The sequence below is a fragment of the Abrus precatorius genome, unplaced genomic scaffold, assembly GCF_003935025.1.
Source record: "Abrus precatorius isolate BTA unplaced genomic scaffold, Abrus_2018 Scaffold6, whole genome shotgun sequence".
Classification (NCBI taxonomy): Eukaryota; Viridiplantae; Streptophyta; class Magnoliopsida; order Fabales; family Fabaceae; genus Abrus; species Abrus precatorius.
In genome coordinates this window covers 5,932,252-5,948,897 of record NW_020874406.1, presented here as the reverse complement: position 1 = coordinate 5,948,897, position 16,646 = coordinate 5,932,252, and the positions used below count along the sequence as shown (strand labels likewise).

Sequence of the window (16,646 nt, the reverse complement as noted above, 5' to 3'; positions counted from 1 at the left end):
ATATCTTATAATTATTGAATGTGTATTAAAGTGTGGTTACTGTTTTTTTATTTGATTTTTCAAGTTTTCCTTCTTATGTCAATTGTGTAATACTTTTTGGAGAAAAAGACATACATTTATTATTTAATAAAATCAAATTTTTAAAAACATTTTTTATCTGGCGTAATGTCAAATAAATTACTATCATGATAATAGAATATTATGTAAACTATTTTGTTTATTTTTAAAATTTTCTATCTCTTCTATTTATTTTAATATTTTTTTATTAATTTATAAAACAATATATATATATTTTATCTAAATCATATGTATCTTTCACTAAAATCATGTTCAGGTGTCACATTATATTTATTGGAATTCAAACTCGATATCACAAAATCATATCTATTACTTTAAAATATAAAAATATTTAATATTTTAATTAGTAATTAAAAAAAAAAAAGACAAAGATCTAAAATTATTTATTATAATGATTTAAATATTATTTTAATCTTCGTACATTTTTTATTTTTAATTTATTATTTATATAAAAATTGTAAATAAAACATAAAAAGATTATTTTTAAAATAGTCCTTCCTATTAATTTTTGCAGTTATATTATTATCTTATACTTTAAAAAAATCCATATATATATATATATATATATATATATATGTATATAAGGCATTTTAAGTGAGAGGAATTTGTATTATGAAAGATGAAAGGTATTAATAATGGCCATTGGATCAAATAATTGGCAAGAGAGAGAAAAAAGTGGCCATTATTAATGTCTCTCACATCTTATAATAACAAACTCCTCTCACTTTATATATATATATTATTGATATTATAGAAATTTTGTATTGAGAATAAAATAATAATTAAATTAATTTAATTTAAATTGGCCTCTATAGCATGAGGCTAGCCACGAAACCCCAGGAATCAGATAATGCAAAGATTACAGAGGATGGACTAAAACCGGTTTTGATAAAAGTAAATTTAGTTTTGTAAAATGAAATCCAAATCATGTCTGGACCAAAAATAAAGTGGATTGGGTATCTTTTTTTTTTTTTAAATCTGGATTTTTTAATTCAGTTTAGCTTGGGTTATAGATTGGACCTCTGTATGCAGAATTTTTGCCCACCCCTATCTCAAAGGGATGAGTCCAGGTGGGGTTTTAGAGTTGAGTTGGGAATCAGAATGTGCCTTATTATAGCCTGCTTTCTGCAACTCCTCAAACCAGTATGTAGAGAGATAAAGAGTGAGTGAACTGGAATTGGATATTCTACAATGTATACAGACCCTTGTATATATATATATATGAATAGAGATGTACATAGAAAACCCTAATGGGCCAGGTCCATTATGACTACCCATAAGAGTATAACATAATCCTAATACAACTACTCTTAATACTTTCTCAAGTTGGAGCATATAGATATTAATCATGCTCAGCTTTTTACAAATGAAATCACTATGTATCCCGTTCAATGCCTTTGTAAACACATTTGCCAGTTAATCACTTGTCTTAACATGGGAGATAGATAAAGATTCTTCTGAACCTTCTCTCAAATGAAGTGACAATCCACTTCAATATGCTTTGTCCTTTCATGAAAAATAACTAACTTGTAAAATGCAACCAAGGTTAGTCTATATATAAAACACTGTATGATCACTCACTCACTAATCCAAATTCCAAAATCACATCACTAAATCTCCCAAACTATGCTCAAGGTGATTGTTTCAAGTCATACAAAGACTTTAATAGGCACACCTTCCCATACTCCCCTTGAGCAACAATCCCAGGTGGTTGCTTCATGTATACCTCCTATAAAAATGCTTTTTTCACATCAAGTTGGTATTGTAGTCAATGATGCTTGGCAACCAAAGAGATAAAGATACGGGACAAATGATAGCATAGCAACAGGAGAAAAAGTATCAATGTAGTCAACTCCATATGTTTGGACATAACATTTTGCAACAAGACATGCCTTCAGGTGAGCACAAAACCATTATCATGATTCACCTTCACAGCATAAACCCACTTAAACCAATAGCCTACTTTAGGAAGAGAAACCAAATCTTAAGTAACTTTCGTCTCAAGAGCCATTATTTCTCCTCCATAGCATGTCTCCATCTGTCATGATTTAATGTATCTGAAAGGATCTTAGGAAATGAAATAGAACTGACACCAATGACCAGCCACAAAATATTTAGAAGTAGGAGACAAATGGGCAGCAGACACATTAGAAGAAATAAAATAGGAGCAAGTTTGCATACCTTTGTAGACAACTATAGGAAGATCAAGGTCAATGGAAAGATCAAGAGACACCTTAGGAGATAATGGTAGAAGTTGAGTATAATTTTGAGGAGCATCAGGTGAAGCATCATGCACTTGAAGATCATCATGAGAGGTTTGTCTGAGCTGCCGAGAGTATGTTCGCTTAAAAAATTTGAAACTTGTGTCACTAAGATCTGGAGTAGTTGCAAGTGCAGCTACAAGAGCAGAGTAAAATGTAGTATAAGTCGAAAAAGAATCATCTAACTCACACACTGACTCCGACGACAGAGACCTGAAAAATGAAATCCCTTATGTTGAATTTGGGCTTTAAACATGTCAATATGAGACTTCAACGCACACCCTCAGCTCAAGATTGGATATCTAGAATGTGGAAATTGTAGGACTATTTTTTTGTTTAAATATAGCACTACATAAGTCGTGGGACCAGGTAGAGGTAGCACTAGGAAAACCACGTGACCAAGTAAGTTGCACTGGGAAATCCACTGGGCCAAGTTAATTGCATTGAAAATGTTTGTGGGGCTATATATTTTTTTCAGTCAAAGGTGACCCAATATTGGATCTACGATAGACTCTGATACCATATTAGGAAACTTGGGTCTAATTCACTCTCAAAACTATCTCATAGGAGGATTACCCAAGCCCTTATAAGGTGTATGAAAGCTCTATTATTACTCAATGTGGACATCTTAAAACCCCCTCCTCCTTATGCCCAGGATTGGACATCTAGTGTGTGAAGTTTGTAGGACTAGACATGTGCAAGTGGCCCAATAGGTTAGACATTTGTGGGCACCCAACATTCAAACTAGATAAGCTCTGATACTATGTTGAATTTGGATTTTAAGCCTAACTCAACCCCAAAAATTAGCTCGTAAGGTGAGGATTTCTTTAGCCTTTATAAGCTCTTATTTACCCATATCCATAGCTGATGTGGGACTTCAACATCTTCAAAGAAAGACACCATAAGAAACAAAATACTAACCAAGGTTACGAGAAAAACAAAGTTACCCTTTTTGAGTATGACTAACCCAAGAACACACATTTCAATGACTTTGGATCTAGTTTAATTACTTGTCAAACATCATAGACAAAACAAGTGCAACCAAATATTTTGGCGGATAAGGGAAAAAGTGAATGTGAGGACCAAAAATAGAGTGAGGGGGATAGTACCATTTAAAATCAGATGATGATATGTGATTAATTAAATATGCAATAGTAAGAACAATATTAGCTTAAAAGATTTTCAATATTTTCATTTCAAATGATTAAAATGCCACCTCCATCAAATGGCAATTTTTACGCTATGCTACTCCATTCAGTTGTAAGGTAACAATACAGGAGGATTGATGAATCATGCCATGTTTATTTATAAAATCACTAAACAATGCAGAAAAATACTCTTCAACATTATCACTACAAAGAATGCGCACATGACAATTAAATGAGTACGAACTTCAGCACAAAATAATTTTAGATCTAGACTTCATTAAAAATAACCAAGTTGCATGAGAGTAATCATCCACAAAAGTAACAAAATATCTAAAACCAAACTTAGAAGTCACCGGACACGGACATCATATATCAGAATGAACAATTTGAAAGAGAGCTTGAGCCTTGTTATTGAAACAAGGAAATAAAAACTATGGTGATTTTAGCAAAATGACAAGACTCACAAGAAACACTTGACATTGACTTTGACATAATTTTTGAAAAACTCCCAAAGATGGATGACCTAAACAACAATGAAGTAGAAATGAAGACACTTTACGACTCCTAGAAGCAACTGATGCATGTGAATGCCCCTCTTCTTCCAACAGGCACAATCCATTTGATACTCTTCCCTTACTAATAATCTTCTGTGTCAACAAATCCTGACAAACACAAGAATAGATAGAGAGTGAGTGAGTGATTTAACTAATAGAGAGTATAGATAGAGGAAATTGAGGCAAGTATAGAACAAAGGAAAAGGGTCAGGTTGAAACTAGGTACTAGACCTGCTCTCTTGAGTATTGACACGGAAGCCATCAGCAAGAGTAATAGAGGAATGAGAACTAGATGAACGAAAGGAAGAAAGAATAATTGAATCCCCAGTCATATGATCCGTGGCGCCAGAACTTTATTACCTAGCGCTAGGAAGAAGAGGAAAAACAAGTAGTGGGATTACTTGTATCACAAATGTAGCTGTGGAGAAAGATGTAGATGCTTGCTGAGAAATTTTAGACTGAGTATAATGATTAAACTCCTCATCAGACATAACCACAAATTCCTTTTCTGTTGTTGAGGGAGATGATCAGATTGAGACACCAAGTGGACAAAGTAGAGATTACTATGTGACTAAAAATTGCTGATTTTGTAGATGACTACATTGATTTCGATATTGACCAACTTCTCCACAATTAAAGCACTGCACTTGACCACCTTTATCTCTGCCACCAAGGATCCCAAATTGAACTGCCGATGCAAAGCAATCAAGAGTTTCACGTTCTATAGGCCCCTACGTTGCATGGATACGGATATGGTACTGGTACCGGATACAGGTACAGGTACGGGGATACGCTAATTTTTTTTAAAATTAGGGTACGGGTATGTCTATATATAATATAAATAAATAAAATTTAATAGAAACATAATTAAATAGCATAAAATTGTCTAACAATCTATTCAAAATGATATAACATAAAGTGAATTATATAGTTCAACAAATAAGATTCCAATAAAAACACAAATTTATAAATTGTTCTACAATCAATAACAAAAAGGTTAAACATTCATACTCTAACAGTGTCAATCTCATCATTTCCTTCTCCATCATCAGTAAAAAGCACTGCCTCCAAATCTAGTTTATCAAGGGAAAGAGTAGCAACTTCAAGAAAACCAGCCCCTGCAAATGGATCCCACTCATCACTACCAATATCCCACATTTTGGTCTCACCCTTATAATAATTCTTACTCTTTCTTGAGAGCAATCGAAGATTTGTATGTATAAAAACTAAATCTTCAGCCCTCTTAGGGTTGAGCCTATTTCTTTTCATGGAATAAATAAAAGAATATGTGCTCCAATTTCGCTCACAAGAAGAAGAGGATGGTTGTGAAAGGACTTTTTAAGGCAATGGTTTGAAGTTTAGGAAGTGCAGCATCATACATGACCCACCATTCTTTTGGCTTCAAGTTCCACCTATCTTGTAAACAATCAAATTGACTAATCTCTTCTCTACCACTTGAAAATTTAACAAACTCCTAGGTTGCCTCTAATCTTTTCCTTAGATACAAAAAGTAGCTTCTCAAACATTTGTTTCTCCCTATACAAATTTCATTGTCCTTGTGTGGAGGTACTCGATTTGATGCTTCATTAAACCATTGCCTACAATAATACCTATCAATAACTTAAAGTCAGTTCACCATAACTTAACATTGAAAAAAAGGAAGATACACGCCGCTGACGCCAAAGATGAAAGCTGGAAAGAGATGAAAAGGGAGGATACAACAATCGACTTTTTTTTTTTCCTAAGCTAAGATTTAGGGGGGAGGAGCTCTTCTTGCGTAGTATACCTTTTATCTGAAATTCCACGCTCGTATTAATGACCAGTATAACCCCAGTCCTTTTGAGCAAGTGCTATGGAGTTAGCGAATGCTAGCGTTAGGCCAGCCATCCACATTGCAAGAGCTCTGAGTGTTCTTTCCATTGAAGCTTCACTGGCCACCTCTTTGGCTTGCTCACTGAGGTGGTCTACTAGCTGCCTTACTTCTGCGGAAGAGCTTGCCAGTTCTCTAATTTGCGTTGCCTCCGCCAACTGCTGTAACTCAGGGATGCTTGGGGGTGTACAACAACACGTTCTCTCAAGTAAGGGTTTGAGATTTAGGGCACAAAATCATAAAAAGAGAAAATCGAAAAATAGAGTATTAATAACCAAAAAACATCGTTTTAATAGATACGTGTACCGAAAATGTATCCAAGAAGTACCTAATATGTACCGGGTACATATCGGGTGCGTACCCAACGAGTACCCAATGAGTACCGGTACCGGATACGTACCCGGTACTAATACGTTCCCTAATTTTGCATACATGTGCTTCGGAGATAGGCCCTCTAGGTTCCTCAAAAGAGGACTGCATAACTCTAGACAAGACATTTGTGAGATTGTCAACCTACTTACATGACAAAATCTGGGACCGCACTCCTTCATACTCCGAATCAAGTACAGAAAGTCAATTCAATGCAATAAGCTTCTTTTGTTGAGCGAGCATTTCTTCAATGATCTTGCAGGCTAATAGAGACTGCATCTTTTCAGTGTATTTCTTGAACTCCGAAAGTAGTTCGTCTACTTCCTCTTGCCTTATTTGGAGGCTTTAGGCGATAGATTTCTTGCATAAGGGCTTATAGCCAATTCAGATTGTCAGATTTTTCATAAATAAATTTGAGAATATCCAACAGATCCTTCATGGTGTTGCAATGTGTAATCACTATCTATGTGTGCCTATCAACAAAATTGACCATTAATGCAAGAATTCGCTTGTTTTCTAATGTCCATGTCACTGCCTCTGTAGGATCTTTAGGACATGTCCCTGAGCAGATTACCATATAAGAAAACATTCTTGATATCCAACTGATAGAGAGGCTAATGATGTATGACAACAATAGACAGGAATAGTCACACAGAAGGCAATTTGGTCATAGGAGAAAAAGTGTCTTCATAATCCAATCTGAAGATTTGAGTATAGCCTTTGGCGACGAGACGGGCCTTAACCCATTCAACCTTGCCATCTAGACCAACCTTGACCGTATACACCCACTGACAACAAACAACTGACTTCCCTGGTGGTAGCGGAACGAGGTCCCAAGTTCCATTGTTCTATAATGCACACATCTCGTCTAGCATAGCTTGTTGCCATTCTGAATGGTCAAAGGCATCACCTGCACTCTTAGGAATAGAAACAAAGGACAAGGAAGAAAGGCAGGAATAATAGGAAGGAGAAAGATGATGATAACTTAAAGAAATATAATGAGGAGAAGGATTACGAGTAGAACATATACTTTTTCGAAGGACAATGAGAATGTCAGGGTCAGAAGGCAGGATCGAAAGATGAGGCGAAAGAGGTGGCTCTAAAGGTGAGTCTATGGTGGTGTTAGCGTTCGGTGGTTGCAATATATGAGATGGGTGTGGAGGGGATGGAGACTCCTCTTGAGGACAAAAAATGATTGAAACAGGTGTAGTCGTGGACAGAGAAGACTTGAATGTAGGTGTTGTAGGCCCAAAGAATGAAATGGACTCAAAGAAAGTAACATTAGCAGAGATGAAATAACTGTGAAGAGTAGGGGAATAACACTTGTATCCTTTTTGAGATTGTGGGTACTCGAGGAAAATACACTTATAAGACCGAGAAGAGAGCTTGTCAATGCTAGGACCAAGAGCAGGAGCAAAACATGTAGAACTAAAGACTCGAGGTGGTAAAGGATGAAGAGAGTGGTGAGGATATAGAACTTGATGAGGGATTTTACCTTGTAGAATAGAAGAAGGCATGTGGCTAATGAGATAACACGCAGTAAGTACTGCGTCACCCCACAACTGATGAGGAACATGAGTGGAGAAGAAGAGTTCGGGTGGTCTCAAATAGATGCCTATTTTTGTGTTATGCAACTCCATTCTATTGGAGGGTACGAGGACAAGATGTTTGATGCAAAACCCATGAGATACCATAAAGGTTTGAAACTAAGTAGACAAATACTCACATGCATTATCATTTTGTAAAGTACGAATAGGGATACTGAATTGATTTTTTATTTCATAAAAAAAGATTGAAAAATTGAAAAAATTTCTGAACGTTCTTTTATTAAATATAACTAAGTACAACTGAAAAAATCGTCTATAAAGGTAACAAAATATCTGGACTTGGACCACAAACATCTGTATGAACTAAAATAAAAAGGGACAAAGTCGGACTCAGTGCAACTAGAAAAAGAATTACGAAAATGTTTTCTTAATTGACATGACTTACAAGACAAAGACTCTAACTTAGAAAGACTAGGGTATAAATTGTTTCAACTTATCAAAGACCTGGATGTCCTAATCGTGCATGAATTAAAAGTGGAGATGTTGCTGCCGAACCAACAAGAGAAGGCTTGTTGAGCTGATAGAGGCCACGAGACTCACATTCGAAGCCAATCGTCCTTCCCATAATCCGGTCTTGCAAGGAAATAGAATTTTTGGTAAAAGAGATGACATAATCAAGAGATCGAGTTAGTTGACTAATGGACAATAATTTAAAGGGAGTCCTGGGGACATGAAGGACATTGTGAATAGAAAGAGAAAAAAGAGAATGAACAACACCAACACCTTGTTGGGACTAAGTTTGAGAGCCATTTACCATTGTAACAGAAAGTAAATAACCAGAAGTAGAAAAAGAAATAAAAAGGGATTTGTTACTACTGATGTGATCGATGGCCCGAGAGTCAAGGACCTAAGGGCCTGAGGAGTAAGAGTGGCCAACAAAGGAATTGCCAATGTGTGCAACAGCAGCAGTGGAACTAGAGACCTGACGATCTTCATACCATTTCATGAAATCATCATAGGAAGGTGATGAATTTGGATCCAAAGCCAACGGCAAAGCAGAAGCTGACGAAGGAGACACAAAATTTTGAGCCACCTGTGCAGTGCGAGGAGGTTGAGCATGTAGAGTCCAACACTTATCAATTGTGTGTCCCGGTTGGTGGCAATGATCACACCAGGGACGTCCTTTGTTGCCCTTTCGCTGTGTAGGTCGGTTGGTGTTGCGAGAAACCAAAGTAGAAGAGTCAACAGGAATAGGAAGCAAAGGCTAAGAGGAGGCTTTGGGGGGAACATGAAGGAGAGTTGCCCAGATACTATCCATAGTAGCTTTTGTGAGGCTACCCAAGATCTGATCACGAACATGAGAATATTCTGTGGGCAGACTATATAAAGCCGAGGATATGAAAAACTTCTTGAAATTTTCAAGTTTCGCAACTGGAGTGGTAGCAGGAGGAAACAATTCGTTGAACTCATAAAGAAGGCTAGACACCGAGCCAAGATAGGTCAAAATAAAATCCTTAAATTGATGGGCACTAAGGATAGTCATGAGGTCTTCACAAACTTGGTAGAGTTGCCAGGAATTTTTTGTAAAAAGTTGTTGGGCCTGTGTCCAAACAGCTTTGCAGGTTTTGTGAGTGCGAAAGACATCACGAACAGATGGGTGAATGGTAGCTTGGATGATACAACACAATTAAGCGTCAACCTTTTTTCACAGAGGACGGTCGGCCTCCGAGACATCGTCTGCTGTTAAGGTGAGATGTGTCTCATAACCCTGTCCAACAAGCGCGAAGTTCAATGTGAGAAGCCTAAGAGGAGTAGTGCTTACCATCCAATTGCTCAGAAGAGAGAGGTGTAATGACATGGTTGGTAAAAATTTGAGTGTCAGGTTTTGGAGTGTTGAAGGTAGCCATTGGTAAGCGAGAAGAGAGAGAAAAAATGCCCAAACAACAGCAAAAAGGACAAAATAAGGGCGAATAGATGTCCAAACAACCAACCGAGACCAAATACATGTAGAGGAGAGAGGGGTGAGCAAACCCCAGTCAACGGCGTCATGCACGAGAGAGAGGTTGGCACATGAGAAATCGCAACAAATAGGAGGGCGGTGTGTGGGGGTGCGTGAGGACTCTTACAAGGGCACAAGGTCAGCGGCGTTGGTCAATCTGACAAAGGCAACTACAACTGTGGGATTGCCATAGTGATCGGAGGTTAGACGGTGGTAGTGGCGCCGGAACAGGTGGATGAAATGTCAGAAACCGGAGATGTAACGGTTTTCGAAAAAAAAATTGGCGCTAGTCAACAGTGGGTCCACCGAGAAAACATAGATTAGGGTTGCCTCTTCTTAGGCTCTAGATACTATGTTGAGAGAGGAAATATTGAGAAACATTAGAATGAATCTGTTTGTTTAAGGCACAGCGGAGCTATTCAATTTTATAGGGAAGAGTACATAATTACAAAAATATACAGTTACTATATTTACAATATTGTAATAGATTATAACAGAAGGAAATTAAAACTATAAAAAATAAAATAGCAGAATTTGTAGAAAGTAGTGGTTTTAATAAATAAGTTAAAAAAATGGAAAGACGGGGACAAAAAGTTGGCAGATGATGGCAAGCCAAAATCTGCCATAAAAATATGGAGGATGGTGTTTGCTAATTTCACAAACTATATGAACTTTGGTTTTTTTCTCTTATCTTTCTTCATTTGTGGCTTTTTTTCTCTTATCTTTCTTCATTTTGTGGCCTTGTCTTTCTACACTTTCACAACCTATTTTGAGTATGAAGAGGCTGTCCTTCCTCATTCCTTTTCTGTATTTTTCACAGTATTCTTTTTCTTCTCAAGAAAAAATGTACCAAACAAATGTGGTGATTTGTTCCATTTTGATGGATTTAGCTCCTCTAAAGTAAGTGAATGTTTAAAGTAAGAAAATAAAGGTGCATGTACTATTGATTTCAATTGAAGTGCATCGTAATCTTAGTTAACTTTAAATCTATGGTGAATGTTCCTTTACTTTCTCACTTTATACATTTGCTCACTTTAGAGGGGCCAAATCCCTATTTTGATATACACATACCAGTTGTGTTCTATTAATAGTAATACATTGCTTTGTTACTCTTGTAGGTATTGTGTTGCAGGAACAATAGGTCATAAATTAATGTCAGGTAAGCCAACCAAAATTGATCTGGATCCTGATACACAAATAGATGTCCGTTGCCAGGTACATTTTCCCTCCAATCCATTAATTTATAGGGAGATATATCAAAATCGGTGTTTTTATGAACTTCAGCTTATAGATATTCCACCTGGGTAGATAAAAGTGTTAGCAGCATATACAAGTAAAATTTCTAAAGGGATAATTGACAGGTTATAAATATTTCCACATTTTGACTCATCTTTAATTGACAGGTTCATCAATTGGCTTTTAGTCCTCACACTGATTCTAAAGGGATAATGGATCTTGTAAAATTTCTCTCCCCAAAGCATGTTATACTTGTGCATGGGGAGAAGCCTAAGATGGCTTCTCTCAAAGAAAAAATTCATTCTGAATTGGGGATTCAATGTTATGATCCTGCGAATAATGAAACCATATGCATTCCTTCATCTCACTATGTAAATGCAGAAACCTCTGACACTTTCATTCGAAGTTGTTTGAATCCAAATGTCAAGTTTCAGAAATGCAGTTTAGTGGACACATGTAATTCTGCTATGATAGACAGAAATTTAATATCAGAGCTTCAAGTTGAAGATGAAAGAGTAGCAGAAGGTGTTTTGGTTGTGGAGAAAGGAAAAAATGCAAAGATTGTACACCAGGATGAACTTATGCTTCTGTTGGATGAAAATAAGCTTGATACTTAATTTGTATATGGTTGTCCTGCACCTGCACGTATTGTTGGCTCAATGGATAGCTTAATTTGTGGCAACTTATCTGGAAACGCTCAATTTCTTGGAGAGCATCTGGAAATAATCATTTGATGCATCTCTCTTCAGTAGAAGGATTGTTGTCCTTGCAGGATTAATGAAAACTACCAAGGTATAACCGAAGCAAAGTATTTCTGCTGCTTTGGTCAACATTGAACAAGAAACTTGCAAGGAATCAAATACGGAAATGCAGGGCACAAATAGCTTACCCATATATTAATGTCAGAGCTCTGTAGCATGTATATGATCAGCAGAAACGATTCAATAGAAAGAGAATCAGTAAAAAGAAAAGCATGAGTTGGGGTCATTATATTCTTTGCAGGAGTTTGATTTCGAGGATAGACTTATGCTACACATTGAGCAATTGATGGAAACGGATCTCGATGGATATCCTTATGATAGACGAGGAACTTGTAGGGTTTGCTGTGTTTATGGCCTTAATTAGATTGATACTATGTGCTCCATTATTATGATGCAGGAGAAACGCAATTGCTGTGATTGTTTATTCAATCCTTTACGAGTTCTGTATAATTTTTGTGGTGATTATATTTATATATTTTATTTCATTATTCTAGGCAACCGCATGTTAGTCAAGAATCATCAATAGGTTTCATTCAATGATTCATATTTCAAATTAGTTTTGTATTGTGTTTATTTTTATTATAAAAAAAATTTCCTTTGTATGTAACCAATTTTCACAGAAGTAACAGAGAAAGTGATCTTATAAATATAATAGAATAATCATAGAAGCCTTAGCTTAGTTAGTAGCTGTAGAAGTGAACTATAAGCTTGAACAAACTTTTTGATGTTAGGAGTACGAATCCTAGTCACCATTTTAAGACTAATTTGCATGCAATGAAAATAAAGCTATTAGGTGATGCGCTGTAATTGCTGAGTATTTTCTTTACTGCATGTATTTCTAATGTCTTGATAAGGTGAATCACTCAAAAAGTGGTCCTTTGATGAACAATAATTACACATTGGGTGGTAAAATCTTATGAAAAGTTCAAGCAAACCCATTGGATTAACATGGCCTCTGCTTTGCTCATTTCCCGTTGACTTTTCTTCTATTATCATTTACCTATCTCTCCTCGATGCTTTACTTGTGAGTTTTATTTTTCACTTGACCTTTATCAGTGAAATAGTTTTAAAAAAAATAAGGTTGCAAAATTTTATATACCCGTCATCATTATTTTTATTAAAAACTATTACACTGGTAGATGAGAATAGTAATAATTATACAGTTGAAGCATATATTAAAAATGTTCTCATCTATTACACTGGTTTTGTAGCTACTGGTAGTCTAGTAACGGCATTCTGTGGCAGGATTCCTTTTTCATTGTCGCTTGAAGCCATGTTCTCGTCTACCTTTTCATCAGCATAAATTTTAAAAGAGGGATAATGGTTCACCCTCTACCTAATGCATAGCATCTTTTGTATTCTTCTTTTACCTATCCAACATTTTTGTTTTTCCATGAACTTTCTTGCAAACAAAATCCCCACGAAATTAAGAGGGGCTCAGTAGCATTGCGTTGTTGAGTACATGCTGGACTCTTGTTGACTTGGTTACTATTGAAGTATCAACAGTTATATATATATATATAACAATTAACGTTTAATCAATTACACTTGTTTCTATTAGGGAAACACTAATCTTCTGATCTTTGTCTGAGTAGGATGACGTCCTTCCGTACGTTGCTGACGTGGGAAGGGTATTTGTAAAAGACATTCTGATGCTAAAGTCAGGTCTCGATTCTGAGCAATAAATACTATTAAATATTCAAAAGTCAACCTTTTACATGTATTTTTTACCTTCGTTTTATAGGAAATATTATGGGCTAATAGGCTTGCTAAGTCAGCCTTGGTTTTGGCCTTTTAATTAAGGTATATAATAATTTGATTATTTTCCTTGATTGGATTAATTACCTTTAATCTTAGCCGAGAGGGTATTCAACTTATCTTGACCGAGAGAGTACTCAGTTCTCTTTTTCTGTAAGTAAGATCGAGTAGTGTCTTATCCGGTACAGTGTAGCCTCCCAAGCCTGAAGAGGTACGATACAAGAGCTTAATAAGATATTTACCCATGGAATGTAGACAAAAGGGTTTTCTGTTTCAGTTAAGAAATACGAGTACCGAGGAGGTGTTCGGTTGTGATGAGAAAGGTAAGTAAACTGAAGGGGTATTCGGTTTAATGGAGAGAAATAGGCTGAGGAGATACAAACCGATTATATGTTCAACTCAGATGTAAATAAAATAATTAAAAAATAAATAATATAAATAATGATTTTGGCCACTTTAGGGTGTCAGATATTTTTTTTGTTAGGGTTTCCCTGTTTTGTGTGCCTCTGAAAAGAAAGGGTGTCTGATCACATCTGTAGATCTGGGAAAGATCCGACGGTTAGGAAGGGATGTGACCCTTCGTATGCCCGACACCTCTAGTTTTATAAAAACATGGTGGTTCAGGCCTCTGTTTACACCTTTTTGCTCTGAATTGAATGGTGCATACTATTGCTCTAGACTAAGTGGTATACACTGCTTCTAGAAGTTTTTCTTCCTTTTTCTGACTACTACAAGAATGTATGCTTAGTCATTCATTAATTTTTCTTTAGCCAGCAATGGCTAAGTGGGAGGACTCATTGTCTAATTCGTCGGGGCCGACTACTGTTGAACTCCAAGGCCGAGTGGGGCGGAGGATGATGTAGAATAAATAGTTAGGGAATGCAGTGATGGTGCCGAACCGTCGGGTGCTGCTGAGGATTCTGAAACCACCTAATCTTTATCGAATGCCAGCCCCTCTAGGGAAAGACTGGTATTCCCTCCTTGCAGAGTTCCTGACTATGAATGGGTCCATGGTGAAGTGGCCGCCTACTTCTCCCGCTTTCAAAGGAATAGGGATCTCCAATCTTTTGTATACCATTGTGATATATCACTATGGGAATCTTTAGATCTGTACCCTATCATTATCGATACCTACCGAGGGGATGGCTCCAACAATCTTGACTTAGTATTTTTAGGAGGTGTCGGGATGGCCGACACCTTCTTCGTATATGAATATATGTTTAGAGAATTAGGTATAAGACTACCCTTTGACGACTTCCAAATGGGAGTACTAAGGGTTCTCAATGTAGCGCCGACACAACTCCATTCGAATGGGTGGGCAGCTATACAAGCCTTTAGAATTCTTTATAGGTTTCATTACATAGAACCTAGTGTAGGACTGTTTCTTCATTTTTTTTGTACTCGTCCTTCTGACATGGCGAGATGGGTGTCCTTAATAAGGCAACCTGAACTGCCTTTATTCAAACCATATGCTTCTTCTTTCAAGGGTTTTAAGACTGGTTACTTTTACTGGTTACTTCAAAGTAACCGTGCACCCTATAGGTACGAAATACTTCTTTGATAGCGAAAACAACCCACTTTTCCCATTCTATTGGACCCGGGTACCTCATTGTTATGACGTTTTTCCTAAGGACTTGTTGTCGGCCCTGGAGTACTTGAAGTCTCTTCCCCAAGAGCTTCTTGTCCGAGCGTTCATCCTTTTGCTAAAGTCTCCTCATCCCCATTTGGATATGGATAGTATGCTTCATTTTTTATAGTGTAGTTTGAATATTGAGTTATATTAATTTGACTTTTTGTTTATATTGTAGGTTTGATGGCTCAAAAATATTGAGTTATATTAATTTGACTTTTTGTTTATATTGTAGGTTTGATGGCTCAAAAAGGAGTTAACATGCCGACCTATCATCACGGTTTGAGAAGGTGAACTCCAGGTGACGTGTCGATTGAAGAGCATCGCCATCCCCAACTTGACAATGAGGTAACCGAGCCTCATAATCCTCCCTGAGACCTTGTTCTTGCCGAAGGTCAGCCAAAAAAGCGCAAGGACAAGGGTAAGGAGAAAGAGCCTGAAAGCGAAAACATTCTCATTCGGCTGTACTAACTAGTGTTGATGGGTCTGGAAGGCATGCTCGGGTTGCTGAGCTGGGAGGTAGTAGCAGCTCTTCTGCCAGCTCTGTGATTCCTCCAGTTTAGGGCATAACATAGTCAACCTTCTAAACCATAAATCCCTATGGCAGTGTTACTCAGAGCTATAAGTTCGAGCGATGGTGATGGTCCGAAGATTGGCTTTGGAGCCCTTGCAAGAATTAGAGAAGGTCCAACGTTAGTTTTCTTCCTCTCAAAGGGCTCTGGCTGAGAGTGAGGAGGTTCAGTCTAACCTGGCCGAGACCAACAAAATCCTAGAAGATGAGGTTGCTCAGATAAAAGATCGTTACAACATAGTGGAGAATCATCTTTTTACTACTGAGCAAGCCTTGAGGGCCAAGCACGAAGAGATGGAGGAGGCTTTAAAGGCCAAGTCTCTGAGATGGAAGAAGCTCTAAAAGCTAAATCGGTTAAAATGGAAGAAGCCTTGGCTCAAGAAAGGCAAAAGGCTAAGGCTGAAATGAAGGCTTTTTCTAATAAGTGTTCTGACAAGATGGTTGTCGAACATGAAGCAGGCTTTCAACATGCTGTACCCAATGCTATGAATTTTTCTAAGTGCCAGTCGACTTCCATTTTGATTTAACTAGAGACTTCTTCGGCAGGAGGTTCTTACCATATGATGAAGTGGACGATGATGTAGAACCTGATGCCGAGGCCCCTAGCCGAATGCCAACTACTAAGAACGCCCCTCGTCCTGATGTCGGGGAGGGGGGAAATTAGAAACAATCTTTCTTTTTTGTAGTCTTTGTATTCCTGGGCCGATAGTGCCCAATTTTCGTAATCCATTCAGGAGATGAATACAAATTTTATTTACCTACTCTTTTTGTTAGTCGACTACTACTAATGAAGAACAATAACTTAAACTGATTAGTTTGATAAGAATACTGTGTAGAGATTTTTCAATAAGGTATTGAATATTT

At 37.0% G+C, this 16,646-nt stretch overlaps 1 protein-coding gene across 4 annotated transcripts in view; it reads left to right on the top strand.

Annotated features, from left to right (window-relative positions):
* The window catches only part of LOC113869027 (cleavage and polyadenylation specificity factor subunit 3-II), a 44,814-nt gene extending 32,460 nt beyond the window's left edge, over window positions 1-12,354 (top strand). For 3 of the 4 annotated variants that reach the window (XM_027505127.1, XM_027505126.1, XM_027505128.1), the window contains exons 12-13: window positions 10,945-11,041; window positions 11,230-12,354. In XM_027505127.1, coding sequence (XP_027360928.1) covers window positions 10,945-11,041; window positions 11,230-11,679 — 547 coding nt within the window. In that variant the 3' untranslated portion in view covers window positions 11,680-12,354. The remainder of the gene's footprint in view (window positions 1-10,944; window positions 11,042-11,229) is intronic. The other variant, XM_027505130.1, reaches the window with a different exon arrangement.
* The last annotated feature ends 4,292 nt before the right edge of the window (window positions 12,355-16,646 follow it).